Source organism: Macaca mulatta, chromosome 14, assembly GCF_049350105.2.
Source record: "Macaca mulatta isolate MMU2019108-1 chromosome 14, T2T-MMU8v2.0, whole genome shotgun sequence".
Taxonomy (NCBI): Eukaryota; Metazoa; Chordata; class Mammalia; order Primates; family Cercopithecidae; genus Macaca; species Macaca mulatta.
In genome coordinates this window covers 6,035,798-6,059,650 of record NC_133419.1, presented here as the reverse complement: position 1 = coordinate 6,059,650, position 23,853 = coordinate 6,035,798, and the positions used below count along the sequence as shown (strand labels likewise).

The 23,853-nt window shown below is 39.5% G+C and overlaps 1 protein-coding gene across 50 annotated transcripts in view; it reads left to right on the top strand.

The window, feature by feature from the left end:
- Positions 1-23,853, top strand: part of PPP6R3 (protein phosphatase 6 regulatory subunit 3) — a 158,365-nt gene that overhangs the window by 102,274 nt on the left and 32,238 nt on the right. For 38 of the 50 annotated variants that reach the window (XR_013403469.1, XR_013403471.1, XR_013403470.1 and 35 more), the window contains 7 exons: positions 4,824-4,953; positions 7,485-7,637; positions 9,901-10,050; positions 12,058-12,122; positions 15,111-15,226; positions 16,954-17,039; positions 23,639-23,725. Coding sequence is in view for 45 of the 50 variants with exons in the window: in XM_028833121.2 (XP_028688954.1) it covers positions 4,824-4,953; positions 7,485-7,637; positions 9,901-10,050; positions 12,058-12,122; positions 15,111-15,226; positions 16,954-17,039; positions 23,639-23,725 (787 nt within the window). In the remaining 5 variants the exon portion in view is untranslated. The remainder of the gene's footprint in view (positions 1-4,823; positions 4,954-7,484; positions 7,638-9,900; positions 10,051-12,057; positions 12,123-15,110; positions 15,227-16,953; positions 17,040-23,638; positions 23,726-23,853) is intronic. The other 12 variants (XR_013403473.1, XR_013403472.1, XM_077961911.1 and 9 more) reach the window with 3 other exon arrangements.

Here is a 23,853-nt window from a genome sequence, read left to right as displayed (position 1 = left end):
ACCTAATTACCTCCTGAGGGCCCCATTTCCTAATACCATCTTATTGGGAGTTAGAATTTCAACATAGGAATTTGCTGATAACGAGACCAGTTTCTCATAATAAAACAAATTTAATAAATTTAAAATAATAAGAATCATGTAACATTTGTATTTAGACTATACTTTGTTTAAAGTAGAAATCAATAAAAAAGATTTCTGAAATAGCCTCAAATACTTGAAAATTAACACACTGCTAAATAATCCAAGTGTCATAGAGGAAATGACAAAGAAAATGAGAGAAAGTATTTTGAGCTAATTGATAATGGAAATAGGACTTGTCAGAATTTGTGGAATGCAGTTAAAGCAGTAGAAGGAAATTTATAACATTAAGTGGTTATGTTAGAAAAGAAGAAAGAATGTGTATCAATGATCTAAGCTCCTGCCTTACAAATTAAAGGTAAAGGCAGGGCAAACCCAAGGCAAGCAGAAGGAAAGAAATAATAAAATTCAGAGCAGAAGTCAGTGGACTTGAGATGAGAAAAATAATACAGAAAATCAGTGAAACCGAAAGCTGGTTCTTTGAAAAGATCAATAAAATTGATAAACTTCCATCCAGATTAGGAAAAGAATAGAAAAGAGACAAATTACAAATAATAGGAATGACTGTGTCCTTTGAACTTTAACACTGTTTCCTGTGGACTTTAGATGAATAATAAGAGAATACTACAAACAATGCATTAAACAGATTCAGCAGTTTATATGCGATGGAAATAATTACCAAAGATGACTGAAGAAGAAGCAGGTAGCCTGAGCAGCCCCATATCAGTTGAAGAAATTGAACTTACATTTAAAAACTTCAACGAAGAAAACTCCTGGCCTTGATGGGCTCCATTAGTGAAGTCTACCAAAGATGGAAGAACTCTGTCAGAATATAGAAGAGAGAACTCTTTCCAACTCATTTTATGTAGCCAGCATCACTTTGAAACTAGACTAAACTACACAAAATCATGGGAACAAAAACTAGATTTGTTCCTCTGTATCTGCTAAGGATTGGTTCTAGTACTCCCATGCATACCAAAATCTGCGGTTGCTCAAGTCTCATAAACGGCATAGTATTTGCATATAACCTACACATATCCTCCCGTATACTTTAAATCATCTCTAGATTACTTATGCGTAATACAATGTAAATGATATATGTTATGCTCTTTTATTATTTTAAATAGTATTTTTTGTTTGGCATTTTTTTTTTCACCTTTTTTTAGAGATGCAGTCTCACTATGTTGCCCAGACTGGCCTTGAACTTCTGGCCTCTAGTGATCCTTCCGCCCCAGCCTCTTAAGTCGCTGGGACTAGGTGAACCACCTCGCCCAGCTTTCTTTGAATATTTTTCATTTACAGTTGATTGAGTCAGTGGATGTAGTACCTGTGAATACAGAGGGCCGACTGCAAGTAGCAAGATGCCACAAGAGCTGAAATGTAAAATTCCTCAAGAAAATATGAGTGAATCAAGTCTAACAGTATATTGTAAGGATAATACATATCATGACAAAGTGTGGTTTGTCTTGGGAATGCAAGGCTCATTCATCCTTCAAAAATCTTCACATCAACAGACAACAGATCTGATCACATCAGATCAATGAAGAAAAACCATATTTTTTTTTTTTTTTTTTTTTTTTTTTTTTTTTTTTTTTTTTTGAGACGGAGTCTCGCTCTGTCGCCCAGCCCAGGCTGGAGTGCAGTGGCGCGATCTCGGCTCACTGCAAGCTCCGCCTCCCGGGTTCACGCCATTCTCCTGCCTCAGCCTCCCGAGTAGCTGGGACTACAGGCGCCCACAACCGCGCCCGGCTAATTTTTTGTATTTTTAGTAGAGACGAGGTTTCACTGTGGTCTCGATCTCCTGACCTTGTGATCCGCCCGCCTCGGCCTCCCAAAGTGCTGGGATTACAGGCGTGAGCCACCGCGCCCGGCAATTTTGTTAAATTCCTTTATGATAAAACATCTCAGCAAATTAGTAATAGAAGGGAACTTGGATGAAAACTGATAAAGCCCTCTTTCATTTTATTTATATTTTTTGAGATAAGATCTGCCATTCAGACTGGAGTGCAGTGGCACAATCGTAGCTTACTACTGACTTGATCTCCTGGACCTAAGTGATCCTCCCACTTTAGCCTCCTGAAGTAGCTAGGACTATAGGCACAAGCTATCATGTCCAGCCAAATTTTTTTAATGTTTTGTGGCGATGGAGTCTATATTGCCCAGGCTAGTGTTGAACTCCTGGCCCTAGGTGGTTCTCCCATCTTGGCCTCCTAAAATGTTAGAATTACAGCCGTGAGTCACAGTGCCTGGCCAAGCCCTCTTTTAAAAATCCCATAACTAACATAGTTATTAATAGTTAAAGACCGAAGTGATTTTCTCTGAAACTGGGGAACCTAACAAGCATATTCACCATCACTACTCTTATTCAAGCCATGCTGGTGGTCCAGGCAAGAATAGTAAGGCAGGAAAGAAAGAAAAGACATTCAGAGTGGAAGGGGTGGTGTGAGACTGCTTCTGTTCACAGATGTCAGGATTGTCTTTGTAGAATATCCTAAAGAACATTAAAGAAAAAAAAACCATACTCCTAGAACTAACAAATACATTTATCAAGATTGCAAGTATGAAGTCAACACTCAAAAATTAATTGCATTTCTATGTACTAAGAATGAACAATTGGAATTTGAAATTTTTTCAAAGTATTATTTTTTATAGCATAGAGAAAAGGAAATACTAAGATACAAACCTAACAAAATGTGTGCAAGGTTTAATGCCCCAAAACTATAGAATATTGATGAAATCAAAGATGACCTACATAAATGGAGAGAAATACTCTGTTCATGGAGTAGAACACTCAATATTGTTAAGATGTCACTTCTCCCCAAAGGGACCTGTAGATCCAATGTGATTCCAAACAAATTATAAGCAGGATTTTTTAGAAATCAACAAGTGAATTCTAAAACTTGCACGAGAATCTAAGTAAGTACAGTCGCCAAAACAATTTTGCAAGAGAAAACAAAATTAGAGGACTCACACTCTGATTTTGAGACTGAATACAAAGTGACAGTAATCAGGACGGTGTAGTGAAAGAATAGATGTACAGATCACTGGGACAGAGCAGAGTCCAGAGGTAGACCCACCCCTGTGATCAGGAGGTTTTGGACAGAGGCATGGGGGCATTTTAGTGGAGAAAGGACAGTGTTTTCAATAAATGGTCCTGAACAGTTAGGTATTTTATGCAAAAAGTTGGACATTGATATGTATTTTGCAGATTATGCAAAAATTAACTCAAAATGGATGATGGAACTAGACATAAAACTCGTAGTTCTAGAAGAAAATAGAAGAAAATCTTTGTCTCAGAGTTATGTAGAGATTGTTCAGATATATTGCCAAAACCCAATTCATAAAACAGAAATTGACAACTCAAGACTACACTAAAATTTTAAAATTGTGCTCTGAGACTCTGTTAAGAAAATTAAAAGACAGGCCACAGACTGCCAGAAAATATTGATAATGTGTGAGAAGAGACTTATATCCAGGTATATGAAGAATACCTAGGCTGGATGTGTTGGCTCATGCTGAGCACTTTGGGAGTCTGAGGCGGGAGGATCACTTGAGAAGGCCCCATCTCTACCAAAACAAAACAAAACAAAAAGCCAGGCATGGTGGCATGTGCCTGTACACCTACTTAGGAGGCTGAGGAAGGAGGATCACTTGAGCCCAGGAAACAACAACAAAACAGAAATCTATCCTCTCACAGTTCTGAGTCCTAGAAGTCTAAGATCAAGGTGTTGATGGTGCTGAATTCCTTTCAGAGATGCTTAGGCATTCCTCTTCTAGCTTCTAGTAGTTCTTGGCATTCCATGGCTTGTGATCTCTCTGCATCCTCTTTACATTGCTTTCCCCTCTGTGTCTGTCTTGCCTCTTCTCTCTTCCAAGGTAGTTATGATGGCATTTAAGGCCCACCTGGATAATCTAGGATATTCTTTCATCTCAAGATCTTTAATTAATTTCATCTTCAAAGATCTTTTTTTCCAAACGAGGTGATATTTGCAGGCTGTGCATATTAGGATGTGAACATATGTTTTGGGTAGGAGAGCATCATTCAGCCCACTACTTAGCTAAAGCAGACAAACAGAATAGACAGTACTCAGTGCAGTATGCAGGGCAGCTGGAAGTCACACACATTACTGTTGGGAATGTAAAGTGGGAATACAGCCACTTCGTAGAAATATTTGTCAGTTCTTAGAAAGTTAAACATTTTTAATGTCACCTAGCATTCCTATCCTTGAGTATTTACCCAACTCTCATTCTACCTATAATTGTTTTCCTGTAAGAAGTAGGTTATAGTGAGCATAGATGAGCTTTGTGTAGAATAATTTAAACCTTTTAAATAGGAAATAATGTTGATTATCTAAGAAAAACTGTATGGAACAAGTATAGGCCTGTTCATTAATAACAAACCAAACTGGCAGGCAGTGTGGGGTGCCCTATAATCCAGAGACTGGATTCCTTTTGCTCTAAATTTCCTGGTCAGTTAGAGGAACTTACAACGTTTAGAATGGGAAGAAATAACATGTAATTTCTTACCTGATACTGTAGCTGTTTGGGTTGCAGGTTATAGAGGCTGAGGTTTTATTAACCCTCTTCTGCCTCATTATGCTTTCTTCCTAGCCTTTCTTCCCACAGCCAGAAATGTTGATATAGCCATTATTATATAATCACTAAGTAAAGACATACATGGTTGGTAACCTTGAATGATTTGTTCTGAAATTATAATAACTAAAATTACCTTGCTTTGTTTCAAGATTCGAAGGCCATATAGAAATCTGCCCACCAGGCATGAGCCATTCAGCTTGTTCGGTAAACAAGAGTGTTCTAGAAGCCATCAGAGGAAGACTTGGATCTTTTCATGAACTCCTGCTGGAGCCACCCAAGGTAGGGGAGCTATCTTAAGCATGGCTGCCCAGCCAGTAATTGGGTTGACACAGTCATTCGAATGTATATGGGCCTTAGGAGTGGCAGAACTGGCTGCGGCCTGCATGTACCAAATGTGTGAAAAGGTAACACCGTCAGTGATTTTTACTGCTTTTGAGTGGAGAATGGAGAATTAAACAAAATATTCATCTGCTTAGGAAGTTTACCTTTTCATTCTTCTGTGAATTCTTGGGTACTTACATGCCAATAAAGAAAAAAGAATTTTCTTCTTGTAGCATAACATATTTTTGAATGTTTCAGGAAAAGCTAATCTTTCAGAAACTGATCTTTGAAATTGTGTTTTCTTATTCAGAGTTGGAGCAGTATATGTCTGATGTACAGTCGACCTTATTTAAGAAAGAGTAGGTTGAAGTTAGTGTACAATTTGGAGAGAATATGACTTGGAGGTTTTTCAGTACAGAGCCTCCCATGTGCTAATTTTAAAATGACTGTTTCCTCAGTGAAGACCCACAAGAGTTTTGTCAGCAGTCTATAAACGATGTTCTTTCGCCCCTTGGATTGGTACAGATTTAGATAAGGGGAAGAATCACTTGCGTTTGGAGTCTAGGGTGGAAGATTCAGTTCCGTGCGATTTCTGTTCCCAGCAACAGTTCTTAAGTTTCCTTTTTTTTCTGCCCTATGTCATTGAATCTGGTGTCCCATATAGTGTGTATCTCTGTGGTTATCTACTGTGTGAGTTATTGAGAATTCAGAATACTAGTTTCTCACTTCTAAATTAGATGTTTTCTGTTTATTTAACTATTTGGAGTTGTGGGAGTACAGGATAACTTACATAACCAAGGGAGTCTAGTTGAGCTTCAGATCATCTTTTCAGATACCCGATGCCATTGGTTAGCAGGTCGTGGTTCCATCGCTGCGCTCAAGAGTTTGCGTTGTTCTGCTGGTTCCATTCCAGCCACATCTTCTTATCTGCATTCAGCCTGTGTTGAATGTGGACCATAGTGTTGGTGCTCGCCCTTAGGGAAGGTGCCTCTGTTGGTGTTTGACAGTGATCATCCTTCGTGCCAGTCCTGGGAAGAAAAACAGTAAGGAAAGAAAAAGAAAAGATTTAGAAGAGGATAGAACATCACAAATGGAAGACAGAGGTGGGAGAAGGATCTGACAGGGAAGAAGGTATGTGAGGAAGGGCCCAACCTGTGTCTTAGGTGGCCTGCCCATCTTCTTTGTGGGTGGACCAACAGGTGGCATCTGGTTCTTGGCCCCGATTCAAAAGTATTAGGCAGGGTCTTGTTTGGGCTTCCCTGTTACTCCGAGGACTGAGTGAGTTCTCTTTGCACCTGGTTTTACTATGTGATGTGTCTGTAAGTAGATCCATGAAGTTTTTTACAAAGCCTGCCAATTAGAGCTGTTTTCCATAGAGAGCAGAACCGTGGGCCTTACAGCTCTGTCAGTCCTCGGGAGGGTGGGAGCCAGAGGGAGCGAGGCTGTTGATGTGGATGGGGAAGGGCAGAAAGGGCAGCCTGACCTAGGGTGTGACATGCCACCCTTGCTCTCAGACTTCTAAAGTTAGGAAATGTTCTGCTTCTGTCTTTTGTGATTTCGGACTATAGAAACTCCTGTTGATGGACAAGAACAGGTTTAGAATGATCACATTTCAGGTTTGTGATCCAGAGGCAACGTCTGAATTTGCATTTTTATCACAGATTTGGCTCAGACTGAGGATTGTATTCCAAAACCACTTGTAGCAACTACTACCACTACCACTACTACTACTTTTTTCTTCTTCCTCTTTTTTCTTCTTCCTTTCTTCCTCTTCCTCCTTCTCTTTCTTCCTCCTCCTTCTTCTCCTCCTCCTCCTTCTTTCTTCCGTCTTCCTTTTTTTTTTTTTTTTTTTGGAGACGGTGTCTCACTCTGTTCCTCAGGTTAGAGTGCAGTGGCACAGTCACAGCTCACTGCAGCCTCAACTTCCCCAGGCCCAGGTGATTCTCCCACCTCATCTTCCTGAGTAGCTGGTACTACAGGTGTGCATCACCATGGCTGGCTAATTTTTGTATTTTTTGTAGAGACAGGGTCTCACCATGTTGCTCAGGCTGGTCTCAAACTCCTGGGTTCAAGTGATCCACCTGCCTCGGCCTCCCAGAGTGCTGGGATTATAAGAATGAGCTACTGTGCCCGGCCATAACTTCTTTTAGTTTAGATTTCTGGTCAGATTTTGAAATATTGTGCTTTTTCCTAGGGTATTCTGTAGCCTTCTGCTTTCTTCTCATGACAGCTTGGAATGTTGAGGCAGGGAGATACTTGATTTCTTATAAAATTTATGGTCCAGGGAAATTACTTGCTTTTTTTTCCTTTTTCCTGCTTGGTTATTTCATTGTATCTGAAAGATATCAAGAGCAACTTTAGATTTTGTTTCAGGTGTAAAATTAAGGCCATGTTGTTTGCAGGATTTGAACTAGAGTCATGTCTTAGCAAATACACCATTTGCTTTGTTCATTTAACTGAATTTAATTGGAAAGCTTTTTCTTCTTCAGAAAAGTGTGATGAAGACCACATGGGGTGTGCTGGATCCTCCTGTGGGGAATACCCGGTTGAATGTCATTAGATTGATATCCAGCCTGCTTCAAACCAATACCAGCAGTATAAATGGGGACCTTATGGAGCTGAATAGCATTGGAGTCATATTGGTGAGATTTTCCCTGCTCACAGACATTTTAATTTGCCATTGATACTTCATGGAAATTTAACCAAGTTACAACCTTACAGATTTACAATATGTCAGTGACTTTTCTTGGTCTGAGCATAAATGGTGTTTTATGTAGTTTTTGCCTTGAGTTTATCATAAATTTTGAATGCTTATAATTGTTCACTAGGCATCTACTGTTGCTTTGTATAAAGAATTGTAACACAGGATTTTGAAGATGATTAAGAGACATCGGCCTTTCCCTTGTGCTCCGTCTCGTGGACGATGACTGCTGGGTGCAGCATTGTTTTCTGTTCGTATTTAGTGAGGGGACAAACCTTTATCTTCTTGCCACTGGGAGGTATCTGTATAATGTACCTGATGCCATATGGTCTTAATTGATTTGAGTCTGGATTGACTCTTCCTTGAGACAGTTATTAGCGTGCTTATTGATGGAAGGAGAAGGGAAAGCCCAGGGGTGATTTAGGTCTCCCTGACCCCTGAATTCCCCAGTTTCAGAGTTTGTGCTTAGAATCCACAGGCCCAGCTCTGGAGCCCATGCTTCTCTCTGTGCTGCCACCCACAGCACAGAAAGCATGAGGGTTAACCCTTTAGCAGGTTTCACAAGACATCTGGGCACATCATATATTTGGGGGAGATTTGGGGGTGTTTCAAAGGAGATGTTTGTTCACTTTATGACGGGCATTGTAATGTTCATCTTCTGTACACTATTCATGTGATCCTGGGTGATCTCCAGGACAGCCAGGTGAACATTACAGTGAGAGGGAGGATATGTTTTTCAGATCATGCCCAGAGAGAGGATACGTTCCATCGGCTAGTGAGTGGTGAAGCCAAGATTTGAATTCACCCAATTTCAAACTCATACGTGCTTTATCAGCCACATCATTATGATTCCTAGCATCAGTGAGATATTTTTGTTAGATTTCAGCTTTGGGTTAAATCAGTATAGAGCATAGAAAACAGGAGCAATTTGGAAAAAGATATGAAGATTTAAAGAATCACCATTTTTTTGATAGCTAGCATGGTCATTGCCCTCTGGGGACGTAGTTTTTGTCTTACCTTCTAGTGTATAAAACTCTGGGAATATAACTGCGAAGTCATTAATCACTAGTCTTTAATTTTACTAATAAAAGTGTACAGTTATTGTTAATTTATTCTGTTAATCTTAAGGACTCCTTTTGATGAGACTTAATTTGATGAGACTACTGGAGGAGTCATTCATTACTTTTTCATTCTGAGATTAGATTACCAGATCCAACCATTTCCTAAATACATACTTGATGCATTTTGTGCTTTTAGAAATTCTTTACCTTTTGAATTGCTATTACCTTTTCAAGTAATTTGAAAACCCTTGTACTTCCAGGAAATTCACGTTGCTGCCTCTCGTACCATTTGTTTTTGCTGATAGTTCTAGTTTTTGTATGCCAGAGTTGAGTCATGAGCACCTCAAGATTGTGGACCATATTTTTGTGTACCTCAGTCTGCCATATTGCATCTCGTACAATACCGTGCACAAAGCAGTAAATATTTGTTGCATCAAAATGAAATTCTTATAAATTTTCTTGAAAATTATAGAAAATTTACCACACTTAGTATTTGTGTTAGTTGCTTTGAAAACAAAAATGATACTCCCTTTCTCTTGGAGAAACGTTCTCTTGTCTTTGTATGTTTGTCGTTGGTTTTTTACTAGATTCCATGCCAGTTTTGGCATGTCACATAAGCAGATAGCATGCCATTTAGGCTCTAAAGCAGTATTTCACATCCCCATGTAGTCCCCGTTATTTATGAGGGATACCTTCCAAGACCCCGTTTGGATGCCCAAAACCACAGATACCTAACCCTATATATATATATACTATGTGTTTTTCCTATACATACCTGTGACAAAGTTTAATTTATAAATTAAGCACAGGAAGAGATTAATAATAACTAATAATAAAGTAGAGCAATTATAATACTATACTGTAATGAATGTTATGTGAGTGTCATCTCTTGCATTAGCCTGTCTTACTGTATTATACTCACCTATTTTCAGATCATGGTTGACTATGGGTAACTGAAACCACAGAAAATGAAACTCTGGTTATGCAAGTACTAATGATGTGAACTCGTGTTCCTTTTAATTGGTCCTTTTGGACTGAGAGCACATCATTTTTACTTTATTAAATCACTCTTCTATAAATGTATTAAAGTATTGGCTTAAACATTGAGGTAACCAAATAAAACATGGTTTTTCTTTCTTGTAGAACATGTTCTTCAAATATACATGGAATAACTTTTTGCATACACAAGTGGAAATTTGTATTGCACTGATTCTTGCAAGTCCATTTGAAAACACAGAAAATGCCACAATTACTGATCAAGACTCCACTGGTGATAATTTGTTATTAAAACATGTAAGCTTATTTGGTCTCATTTTTCTCCCACTCTCTCCTGGTTAGAGCAGTTTTCCACTTGACTGTGGTATGAATTGAGGTTTAAGGGCTTGAGGTTAGATTTCAGAGTCTAAATATTTAACTATCATGTTTGTTTCATGTTTAACCAATCGTTATATAAATCAAGTACTGGAAAAATAACTATTAAATGAACTGTCTTGTGAGAAAAAAGCTAAGTGGCCTCTTTATTTGATAAAATTAATAGGTTTGAAGATATACAAATATTTTGATGATTTGAAGAATCATAGATATTTAAATACTATAGAAAACATTCGCACTATTATTTGGCAGACCAGAGTATACTTTCTTTGCTGAATACGTTGACTGAAAGTCAGGAGAATTGAGTTCTTTGTGATGTTGAGAGTCTCTTCCTGGGGTCTCTTTTTCTCTTCTGTCAAATATGAGATAATTTTACTAAGTCAGTCTTCAGATTTTTTCTTGCTTGTTAGTTCTATGGTACTTTAAAAATTTCTAGCCCACGCTTAGTTTACTTGCAAACCTAAAATGTAGAAAAGGCTAGCTTGGAACAGTGAAGTTGATGGGAAAGACAAATGACACCTGAGAAGAATTAGCACTGCACATTCCATTATTGCAGCCCGCAGCAGTTGTCTCTGACTTGCAGAATTTGGGCAAAATCCACCTGTGTTTAATATTAATGCAGTCATGTTCATCTGGAAGTAAGACTTGCTCACATTTTAAAAGTACTAGTATTACTTTGGATTCTAAGTTAAATTTTTGCCAAGGCATAGTTTTCTTTATTCCGTTTTAATTTAGTTCAGGTTTTATATTTCTGGTCTGAATTTTCACAGCTAATAAAACCTGGTTTTGCTTCAGGTTAACTGCACTACCTGTAATACTGAGTTTCCCGTAGATGTTCTGTGGAGGGTGTGGATCCTGATTTGAATCCCTGTGGTGTTCTGAGGGTCTGCAGTAGATTATCACATTGCATTTGGTTTAGCAACATTTAGCTTGCTAGATTATGCATACTACTATTCTCTTTAACCTAGAGTTCTGAGGGCTAATATCCAGAACCTATAAAGAACTCAATCAAATTTACAAGAAAAAAAACAACCCCATCCAAAAGTGGGCAAAGGATATGAAGAGACACTTCTCAAAAGAAGACATTCATACAGCCAACAGACACATGAAAAAATGCTCATCATCACTCGCCATCAGAGAAATGCAAATCAAAACCACAATGAGATACCATCTCACACCAGTTAGAATGGCAATCATTAAAAAATCAGGAAAGAACAGGTGCTGGAGAGGATGTGGAGAAATAGAAGATGTGGAGAAACACTTCTACACTGTTGGTGGGACTGTAAGCTAGTTCAACCATTGTGGAAAACAGTGTGGTGATTCCTCAATGATCTAGAACTAGAAATACCATTTGACCCAGCCATCCCATTACTGGGGATATACCCAAAGGATTATAAGTCATGCTGCTATAAAGACACATGCACATGTATGTTTATTGTGGCACTATTCACAATAGCAAAGACTTGGAATCAACCCAAATGTCCATCAGTGACAGACTGGATTAAGAAAATGTGGCACATACACACCATGGAATACTATGCAGCCATAAAAAAGGATGAGTTTGTGTCCTTTGTAGGGACATGGATGCAGCTGGAAAACCATCATTCTGAGCAAACTATCGCAAGAACAGAAAATCAAATACCACATGTTCTCACTCATAGGTGGGAATTGAACAATGAGATCACTTGGACACAGGAGGGGGAACATCACACACCGGGTCCTATTGTGGGGGGGGAGGGATAGCATTAGGAGGAGATATACCTAATGTAAATGATGAGTTAATGGGTGCAGCACACCAACATGGCACATGTATGCATATGTAACAAACCTGCACGTTGTGCACTTGTACCCTAGAACTTAAAGTATAATTTAAAAAAAAAAAAGTTTCAATGCTTTGAAGTGTTAACTGGAATATTCTTTTTTATTCAGCTTTTCCAAAAATGTCAATTAATAGAACGAATACTTGAAGCCTGGGAAATGAATGAGAAGAAACAGTAAGTAAATTGTTTTTTGAAAGGAATTCAGTTTGGTAATATGAAGAAAATAATACCTCCTTGCCCTAGTCAGAAAAAAAATGGAAATAATTACATGATACTGGCCATTTTACAATTTAAACTTTTCCCCAGCTTATTTCATTGTAACAGTTATTTTTATAATATTAATAACTTCTTGTTAGGTCCTCTCGTTTTGGGGGCAAAACCAGTGAGTTTGGAGTGTTCCCCACCTCTGTGCTGCCTTTGAAACTTCCTGGTCCTTTTTGAATGGCTATTGTTCTAAGAGTTAGAAGGTTTAAGTGAAGTCCTTGATGATTCAACTTAGTGTATTTGTCCTGGTCACCTTATACTTAGAACAGATCGTACTACATACGTATTTTCATTGTAGAGAAGAGTTGCTTAGTACAGGGACCTAGAGGAAAAAATTGCTGAGTATTTTCTTTTTAGAAAATGTTTGTTAGCTGATTGGCAAGGTTATATGAAGTGTTAGTTGATACATGTAAGTAGCTTTGTTACACAAAACTTTTTCTTACAGGTGTTGTCTGTAACAGCGTTCCTCTTTAGTGCTCTGGGAGCCTGTATGTCCTCCTGTAGATTCTGAAGCATGGCGGCATAAGGGCCTGTTTGGGAAACACTCTCAAGGCATGCTTCTGTGTTTGTTTTTAAGACAGGTTTATTGAGATATGATTCTTACATGGTAAAGCTCATTGTGGGTGTGCATTCCTAGGAATTCTGACTGATGCCTGAAGTCACCACCACCACCACCACCACAATCAAGATATTTCTGTCACCCCCAAAATTTCTCTCATGGTCCTTTGTAGTTGATCATTTCCTAGCATTCTTGTTATGTGTCTCCAGGAAAGCTAGATGACTCTTGGGAGTCAGCCTTACTTTTTGAGGTGTGATTTTTTTTTAATTGTTTAATAAGCACTGCTGGGGTTTTGATTTGGCTTCATGTGGGAGATTGGTATTTTGTTTGTTTGTGACAAGGGGCTAGTACTGGTAGACCTTAGTTACATTCTTCCAAATGGAGCTCTTTGAAGGTGCTGTTTGTGGCCTAGTCGACATCTCTGGTTATATGTCTGACTCTGTCTTGGCTTCTGTGTGCCCTTCCCAACCTCCAGTTTTCTTGCTGGCTCCTCATCTGGCCAGGGCTGAAATATCCTTTGTGCCCTGCTCTCCTGGTGAGCCCCGTTTTCTGGAGGCCTGGTGAATACCATTCCCTCCATCTGGAGGGATCCTGAAAGAACTTTCCTTGTCTCCTTGCACAGCAGCCTGAAGCAATTTGAAGCCGTTCACCACCTTGGAGGTGGGCCTTTGTTTTTTTTTCACTTGTGTACTTGAGGGAGTGCAGGAGAGTGACTAAGTTGCCTCTAGGTAACACCTGGCTCTCTGGATCTTACTGAAGAACTAAAAGAGATTCTGAGCAACTCAGTGCAGATTGACCCTGGCCAGGCACGGTGGTAGACGCCTGTAATCCCACTGCTTTGGGAGGCTAAGATGGGAGGATTCGTTGAAGCCAGGAGTTAGAGACCAGTCTGGACAACATAGGGAGATCCTGGCTCTACAAAAAATTAGCCGGTGTGGTGGTACTTGCCTGTAGTCCCAGCTACTCAAGAGGCTGAAGTGAGAGAATTGCTTGAGCCCAGGAGTTTGAAGCTGCCATGAGCTGTGATTGCACCACTGCACTGCAACCTGGATGACAAGCAAGGTCTTGTCTCTAAATAAATAATCAACCCTGTACTTTCTTACCCTTAGGCACCCCTAAGCCCTCTAAGATTCTCTGGCAGATACTTTATTTTCCAAGCAAGCCTTCAAGCATAGGATGGTTTTTTTTTTTCTTATTGCTCCTGAAAGGCTTTTCTCTCTCTAAGCAAAAATCTCTGCAGTGTTTGTTCCCTGCTATCTGCAGCCCAAAATCTTTTATTTCATAGCGCTTAAAGTCTTGGCACTTTGTAAATATGCAGATAACTCAGATTGATATGAATTTATTTATTTTATATATATGTGTGTGTGTGTGTGTGTATATATATATATAGAGAGAGAGAGAGAGAGACACGGAGTCTCGCTTTGTCACCCAGGCTGGAGTGCAGTAGCACAATACTGGCTCACTGCAACCTCTGCCTCCTGGGTTCTTGCAATTCTCCTGACTCAGCCTCCTGAGTAGCTGGGATATCAGGTGTGCACCACCACGCCTGGCTAATTTTTGTATTTTTAGTAGAGATGGGATTTCGCCATGTTGCCCAGGATGGTCTTGAACTCCTGACCTCAAGTGATCCACCCACCTCGGCCTCCCAAAGTGTTGGGATTACAGGCGTGAACCACTGTGCCTGGCCTGATGCGAATTTATTTAAGTGTAAAGATTGATCGTGGTTGGGAAGATGAGACCCTAAATTGGAAAAGGACAAGGACTAAGTTTATTTGCACATGTTCAAAATGGTGTATGGTCAAGTACCAGTTGACTGTCTCCTATCTTGGCTAAGTCCTCAAATCAGCTAATATCTTGAGACATGTCCTTGGTAGATAATTATTTCTATTCATTGACATAATAAAAATTTGCTATATTTTAAGAAAATGAACTAGCAGAAATCTCACTTCAGTTCCTTATAATCTGATTAAGGTTTGAAAACGTTTCATAAAAAAGATATTTTTTAACAGTAACATTAGGTATCAGTGAATGTTTATTTGATCTTTTAAAAGATAATGTGTTATTGACAGTGAGTGATGATTTTTGAGATTTGAATAAATTGTGGCCCCTTGACTGAGGCTGCCATATAATCTTTGACAGTTTCAGACCCCTCCCCGACCATGCTGCATGGTCATATTCTGGCACCTTCCATTCCTTTTTCTTTTCTTTTCTGTCCATTGTCATCTTCTTCAGTGCCTTCAGTGTTTAAAATGATTGCTTAAAAGTCTGCAGCACTTACTGAGTGTTTCATCACTTCATCCTATCAGGAATCTGAGTATTTATCCTTTACCTCTTATCAGGGCTGAGGGAGGAAGAAGGCATGGTTACATGGGACACCTGACGAGGATAGCTAACTGTATCGTGCATAGCACTGATAAGGGCCCCAACAGTGCATTAGTGCAGCAGCTTATCAAAGGTAAGTTATTGGTGAAATTTGAATTACGTTTTTGTTGGGTTGCAGAAAGGATTTAAGGGTCAAGTAGAAATGCATGTAGCATTTTTTATAGTGATTTGTGGAACTTCTTTATATTTGGCAAATTATCTATTTGAATGAGGTTCTTGAGAATGTATTTGAACAGTGTCAGTTTTTGGCTCTATTGCTGTTCACATAGTTACAGACCATTCCTTAAGCATTCGCAGGCTTGGCTGGATTCAGCATACAAGAGTCACCTATTGTCATTCTTAAGAGCGTTGCTCGGTGAATCATTCTTTTGAATATTGTGTGAAGTACTCATATGCTAGCAGTTGAGCCACTTCAGCTATAATTTTGCCTTTTATTTTCTGAAGGCCTCTATATAGCCTCTGAATTAAGTTTCTTTAACTGGAATATTAGGGCATTTATCAGCATTTCTTGCTATCACTGAAATGAGCGGTATTGGCTTCTAAAGGACTCTTTCTGTATAGCATTTCAGTTTAATCAGCCCCAGCTTATTTGGAAGAGATTGTATGGATGCTTTTTACACTGGCCCCAAGCCATGAGTCTTCTTCTAAAATGAGAGCATGAGGAGCTCTGTGTACTCTGGGTGTTTGTACCCAACAGGATTACTAATCCTGAGACCTATTCTGAATGTGAACAGTCTTTAACATCCATGGTACAGAAGAGTTAAAATCATTTCCCAGTCCTTCCGTTTTTTTCTTAAAATGTTTGTTTGTTCAAGAGGCTATTCCCTGTTGAATGTGCACTAAAAGCACAGTTGTCACCCAGGGATGGAAAAAGTGCTGTGTGCCCACTTGTAATTTTACTTCTTGAGAGAGGTATAAGAGGTATAAAACTCTTCCTTGGGCCATTTCACTACACAGTTTATCTTTATGTCCTAACTAAGAAGAAATGGCCATGTGATATCATTAAGTTTTTAGATCAGTCTTTCCTTTATGGAAGCTGCTTGCCAGGTGGTACGTGTGTACACTTGTGTGAGTGTGCACATATGCATGGCTGTTTTAAATCAGAATTATCAGATGACAACTTTAGTTAGGCGTCTAAAATTACATCACGGTTTTACTTTCTCAGGAAAGCAGTTGTTTATCCTTTTCTTTAACATTTCTCTAGAAGGTAGAATTTCACTATTTACATGTGTATCCGTGTTGGCCCATGACACAAAATATTTAGGAAACATGATCTTAGAGCAATTTGAGAAGCCATACTAGGTTCTGTGGAACATTCATTGGCCAGGTGCCAATGAGAGCATTTCAATAAAGTGCACAGGAGCTGTCATTTGCAGTATTTTCTAAATTTCACCGTGGAAAAAGATCCCCTCACCCCTACACCTTCTCAAACACCTACCACCTTTCTCAGAAAAGCTTGTTAGAAACACACTTTCCAGGTAAAGTTTCTACCAGAACATTGTTAGAAACTTGTTAAGTTCACAGAGCTACCTTAGGGCTCTTGGCCTAATCAAGCCTATACCATTGGGTATGGGGATTCTGGTTCCTGAAAGTCTGTGGGATTTGGGCCTATGGAAGGTGTAATAATTCCATTTCTCTAAGAGCACTGGGCTGGCTGTCACCCAGTTTCTCAGCTGATAGGGCCTGCTCACCATTGATGAACCAGGTGAGTAGGCCCACTTTTATATTACCTGTTTACTTTATTTGTCTGTGTGGAGGTCATTGTGGTGCTAATACTGTTTTGGTTTTCTCTCTCTGAAGATCTTCCCGACGAAGTCAGGGAACGATGGGAGACATTCTGCACAAGCTCCTTAGGAGAAACTAACAAGAGGAACACGGTAGATCTAGTAGGTTTTACAAGGTTACATTTTTATTTTTTCAGTGCTCTTAGCCTTTGCCCATTTATTCAGAAAGATGTAAAAGATCTTCCATTTGCCTTAGTAACTGTGAGCCAAAGATAAGTTCTTATCTCTTTACCAGGAAGAGAGGTCAGTAGTCACAATATTCTTGCCCATTTGTCTAGTCTACTCCTAATTACCTGCCTGGGATGACAGAAGGATATTGAGAAGCCACTGATTTCTGCTCCACATCCTACTTGTGTCCATTTCCCTCCATGCCCTGCTGCCTAAGCACCTCAATAGAACAACCCTCTTGCCTTCCTTTCATTCTGCTGGGTTTGTGGCCATATGCCGCTGATAACCCTAGGTGCTTAGGAACCGAAAGATTTCATTTGGATATTTTTCTGATATTATTGAGTTGAGTATACCCTTGTTTTAGATCATTCCCAATGGGGGAGTATTTTGTAGATGACTTTGAAACCCCAGCTTTAAAATTTTTTACCAGAATTGGTACTTTGAGCTAGGGAATAATGGCATTGATAATTTTTTAAAAAATATATTGGACTTTGGAATGTATTTTTTGGTTTTTTAACAGATTAAGTTTTAAGGTAAGTATTGCTTTGTTTCTGCTTTTAAAGATGGGGAAAGCATTTCCTTTTACAAGTACATGCCAGCTGATAGTCGAGGAGGGGTGGCCTTGGCTTAGACAGAAGCAGCACGTGACTCGACATTGAAGTGTTTGTGTTTGGCATTTAATTCTATATTTCAAATTTAGCAGCGGCAGTCGTGAATTCCTAGTACGCAGTTACACCTTGACTGTTAGGAATTCAATGATCTGGCAGCCTGAAACAAGAGGGAAGCAGGTTCTGAAAGCCAGAGAGCAGCCACTTGGTCCTCCTGTGTCACTCCCTGGAGGGCTGTGCCTCCTACTTTGTGGATTACCTAAAAATATGGCCGTCTTTTTCCAGACTCTCGACAGAGCCACACTTTTTAAGCTGGGTATAATGATAGAATTAGGAAGTATTAAGAGTTGGAAGAATTATGAAGTTGAGATAACTATTAAAAGGCCATTTAATTAAAATAGACATAAGGCCTAATAGCCTGAGTGTCTCTGTGTAGTACAGCCCAGCAGAGAAAATGACATTAGTATTGACAGCCCTGGGTCATCAAGGAAGGGTTAAGTCATTTTTAATGAATGTTTTACCCATAGTAGATAGATGCTTGGAATATTCGCTTAACTTGAGTGTTCTGGATAATCAGGGGTTTTTTTTGTAGAGTGAAATTGTCCTCTCCCATGTTGTTAAACCGCTTAATTTTAGAGGTTCCCATGTTGATTCCTTTGCAGTCAATATAGTCTTTTTTAAGGGGATTTTTGTCTTGTTTCTTACTTATAAAGGAATATTTAGTAATATTCTGATTTTGTTTGGGAAACTTTTTAAAAAATTATCCTTTGATTGGCTTAAAAGGTAGAAGTCAAAAATGTCCAATTAAGCTTGTTACCAGACTTTTAAATAAACGTTTTTATCTTAGGTAGCTCAAGCGTATTTCTCTTGTGAGCAGTTCTGTAATAAAGAAGGACTTCATTACAATTCAGATAATGCTCACTTACTGTACAGTATGCTGTCAGCAGATCTGCTCTGGGATTGTGTGTGAATGTTATTACATATATCCCCATGGAGGGTGTGGTCATCCAGCAACAAATAAAACGTTCAGCCCCTGGTAGACTGTGTTGGAAAAAATTGTTTTGGGCCCCATCCATCTGTCACTCAGGTTGTGTCTCAGTTCTTCTTTGCTTGCTCTACTTCTCTGCCATCATACTCGGACTACATAATCTAAAGTCAAACAGAAGGATAAGTTGGCTTATATGGCAAAAGTGGTTAGATTTATAGAGCCCTCATTGCCTATATCCCCTGATGAGTTAGCCCCACTCCGTAATTTTGCTGTCTGTTGAGACTTCAGGTGAATCTCAAGACTTCTTCAATTCTTTGTTCCCGAGCCCTTTCTTAAATACCACTTGCATTTAGTCTGAAGTCCTTCTAATAGGGAGTTTTGCTTTGTAGTATTGTGAGGGCTACAGCGATTCCAAGTGTTTAATATGCTTATAGAGTAGGTCTAGGCACCAAGGAGATTTTAACCATATCCTCCAGGCCGTTCATTTTCCTGTCCAGAATGTTTTCGAGCTGTATCTCAGTGGGGTTGGGTACCATGTTTCAGGAAAAATATGCAATTGTAAATATCATTATGAACACAACTTGGTAAATACAGTGGGCCTTACCCTTGCAAAAGTGACATAGAAAAAGAGTGCCCATGTTTGAAATGTGGTAGTTACACTTGCCTTCTTAACACACTCATCACTGGAATTGGTAGTTAAGTAATAGCTTACTTATTCCCTGCTCCCTTTCCCAAATAGATAAGATTAGATACAGTGCCTTGACTTAGTTGATTTTGGAATAGCTTGGCTACCTCTCTGGAAGTCATTTCAGGTATATTCATAGAAGTGGAATCAGCCAAGTTCAGCACCACATGCTTAAGTTAGTACATTGTTAACCTGACCTGTTATTTTTCTGTTTACAGCAAGGATACATTCATTTATACACCAAACACCTGTCCTGTGGGCTGTGTGCCTGAGGACTTGCTCACTTCTTTTGGATAAGCTGTGCCCAGCTCCAGGCTTCTTTCACTTCTATAACATTTTAGTTAAATTCTCTCTGAGATATTTGAAGTGTTTTAATCATTTGGCTCCATCATACCCAAATATGTGCACAGCAGATTCATATACTCCCTATGTTTTTATGTTTGGAGTTCGTGATGAGCAAAAGTTGGTGTTTTAATTATATCCAAAGACCTCTATGTTTTGACCAAGTCCCCAAACTAAAAATTGGCAAGGATTTAGGTAGAGTGAATTTAGAGAACATAGGACATGTTTTTGTACTGACTTTGAAAAATTTGACTTTGTTTCATTTTTTGCCCACTTCTCCAAGGGGGAGAATGTATTTAAAAGTGTTGATGCTTCTTTCCCATCATTGACAAGATAGTTTATAGAAGAGGAGATGTAGAATGATCTGAATGTGTGCCTGTATTAATCACCAGGAGTTTCTGCAGGTCGGGGTGAAAGCTGAGAGTGGGTGTTTCTAACTAACCCTAGGTTTTGTTGATGCTGGGGGTCCTCAGTGGGACCATACTTTGAGGATCAAGGAGTAAGTCTCTACCTTTCACTCATCACTAATATGGGCCTCAGAGTTTAACACTCATTTCACACTTCTGATTTCCCTTGGTAACCTAATCAGCCAAAGTAAACACCAATTTGCTTTTTCCTGTAACAACAGTTAACAAAACAAAAATTTTATTATGAAAGAAGATAATATCTCAGAAACTGTTTGTACCAAAACAAGAGTGTACTTTACTTACAGTGTATCTAGCTTGGCAAGAGTGTTATATACTTGTTGCTTTTTGCTGTATTTGTTTATATTCAGTGATTATTAGTATTCATTAATTCAGTAAATATTTGAGTGCCTACAATGTGCCAGACACTGAAGGTATAGTACTAGACAAGATTGGCAAAAATTTCTGCTTCAATGGAGATGGATAAACAAATGAGTAAGGTCTCAATATGTGTCATACACAGTCATGGACTGCATAATGTTTCGATCAGCAGTAGACCACATATATGACAGTGGTCTCGTAAGATTAGAGTACTCGATTTTACTGCACATTTTTTATGGTGTAGATAACACACATACCACCGTGCTCCCGTTGCCTCAGTATTCAGTGCAGTACTGTGCTGTGCAGGTGTGTAGCCTAGGAGCAGTTGGCTCTACTGGATAGCCTAGGTCTGCAGTAGGCTCACCACGTGAACTCTATGATGTTTGCATGATGACAGAATTGCCCTTGTCAGAATGTATCCTTGTCGTGAAACAATGCATGACTCTGCATGTTTCAGATGATAAGTGCTAAGGAGCCAACACATGGGAGGGAGTTAGGGAGTCTTTGGGGCAGGTGTACAATTTAAAATCTAGTGTCAAGAAAAATCTCACTGGGAAGGTGCATTTGTGGAGTGGGGAGGGAAGGGCGAAATGCAGAGGACCAGAATGTGGGTTGTTCCCAGTGTGTGCAGGGACTGGCATGTTGTCCTGTGTGGATGTAGCAGTAAGCAAAGGAGAGAACAAAAAGACTGGAGGCCAGAGGTGCTGAACAGCCAAATTTTCTACAGCTTTTTAGTCTATGGTGAGCAGCTTATTTTTTGATCTAATGAGAATTTGTTAGGTTTTGAACTAAACAGTGCCATACCTTGATGTATGTTTTTAAAAGATGGCTATGGCTGTTGGGTTGAGAACAGACTGCTCAGTGGGGCAAGAGCTAGGAGGAGGGAGACTGGGGAACTGCCAGCTGTGACATTAGTGTAGGCGAGGAGAGTGCTGACTTGCACTGGGAAGCTGATAACAAACTTGATGAGGGGCAATGGGTCTGGAGAGGGATTTTAGGCTCCATTTTGAAGCTAGAGGGGACATGGTGGGTGGGCTGGAGGAAACAAGATGACCAAGGTTTTTAGCTGAAGAAGAGTGAAGGTGGCAATTACTGAGCTGGAGATGCCTCAAAAGGAGCGTGTTTGGAAGTGTAGGTCAGGAACTCAGTTTTGTGTACGTCTGAGTAATGAACTTGATGGGATTCCGATTAGCATGTTTCCCCCATGGGTAAATAATCTTTTTAGCTCATTTTGTTAATAATGATTTTTCAGACACAGATGGTATAGGTAGAATCAGGCTCACATCTTCCATTAATGCAATTGCGAAGATGTGTGTGCATTGTGTTGTTATTAGTAAGTTGCTAAAACTAGTTTCATTTTGGAGAAAAAGCATTTTTAAATATCTTCTAGTATTGCTTTGAGGATCCAGTTTAAGTAGAACATGTGTGAAGGGGAGGTCACAATGTCTGGCACATAGTAGTTCAATAAAAGTTAGTTTCTTTCTCATCTTTAATTAAAGAGTGTTAAAATCTTATTTTGTAGGAAAAAGCAAAAGTATGAATGAGGATACATTGAATCCTATTTTAACTTAGACAGCAAGACCTGGCTAAGAGTCACCAACTCTGTTTTGTCCTATTTTGTTCAGTTCTTTGCGTGGCTTTCTATTTCTGTGCTCTACCATGAGGTTGCACCCCTAAAACACACTGGCCTAGCATGATGTGTGTGCTGGCTTGCCAGCCAAGTGGCCCAAAGCTCCTGAGTGCACTGCAGTACAACCACTTGACCTGCACTTGAACATAGTCCTGTGAGATGCCAGCTGCCATGACCAAGCAGTATTCCCACTCCTCTTCTGCATTCTGGCAAGGCTTTCCTGGAACATCCCCATGCCCACATCTTTACCCGGTAACTCACTAAAGCCATTCTTGACTCAAGCAGGTGCCCTTCATTGATCACAGAATCTACCTTTGATTTCATCAGGCCAGATTCACAAATGGAATGGGAGTGCTTTGTCTATACCTTCGAGAGAATGGAGAGTGAAATAACTGGAAACACTGGGTTATTACAGCTTAATTTCATCCAGGCTTGGTGTCTTTACCAAAGATGGTTGGGGAAAGAGAAGGGAGATTCATCTTACTCAGGCAGTGATTTGCTCAGAATTTTACAAGCCATACCCTGTACAGACCTATTTGAATTCTACTGTGGGTTTATTGAACCAATGTTGGAACAACTTTGCAAAACAGACCAGGCCAGTTAGGTACAGCTTCATGAGTTGGCAGGTAGCAGCAGCCCGTGTCTTCCCTAAGGTGACATTCCCTGCCCAAAACACTTCTGTGAAAAGTACAGGATAAACAACTCAGAGAATACAGTACTTCTTTCTAGAATTTTACACTGTCCATGTTTGTCCCTTGCCGTATAGCAATCACTATTATTAGTGCTGTACTTATTTATCTTGATTTCTAATTGTTAATGCTTCCCCCCCATATTGTGTGACATTTGTAATTAATAAAAATCACTTAACGATGAATTGGTGAGCAGTTCATGTTTGTGTTTTTACTTAATACTTACTTAAAAGGGGGCACATTTTTAGGGGTAGATGATTTGGAGTCTTTTGTGAGTGGGACACTATCGACTCAAGTCACATTTAGTACTATTGGACAGTGGTTTTCTTAATGTGGGCAGGAAGTCCAAGAATTTGAAATGGTTATATTTAAACCTGACCTTTTGAGTGGCGCACTGGTAATCCCTGGGGATTGCAGTTTGACCCTGCAGGCCCTGTACACAGAAAGGGTTTCTATGTTTCATCTGGGCCATTACTTCTGTCTTGTCTTTTGTAAACATTTAATTGGAGGTGATGATCAAAATCACTAAAATGGAGTAACTCACCTCTCTTCTTGTCTGTTTTCTGGCGATGTCAGTAGTGAGGAGTGGAATAACTAGAAGGGAGCGGCAGGGCAGCAGCCTGGCCCGAGGGAAGGAAGGGTGCCCTTGACACATTGGGCGGGTTTGGCAGTTTAACTGTGACTGACTTTGTTTTTTCTGTTACACATTGAGAGAAAAACTAAATGTGATTTTTCCATAAAAATGCTGATACAAATGTCCAAAACGTTTCTATGTTAAATAGTCTTTTACATTTTTATGCATATAGGTTACAACCTGCCATATTCATTCATCCAGTGATGATGAAATTGACTTTAAAGAAACGGGTTTCTCACAGGATTCTTCTTTGCAGCAAGTGAGTCACGCCTAAAGCTTTGCTTTTTGTTTTTATTTTAAATGCTTAGTTTAGTTGCCTTTTATGAATCAGCTTCAGAGTCAGATTATGTATTAGAATGTGATTTGGGGTTACTTATTAGTTAGGCC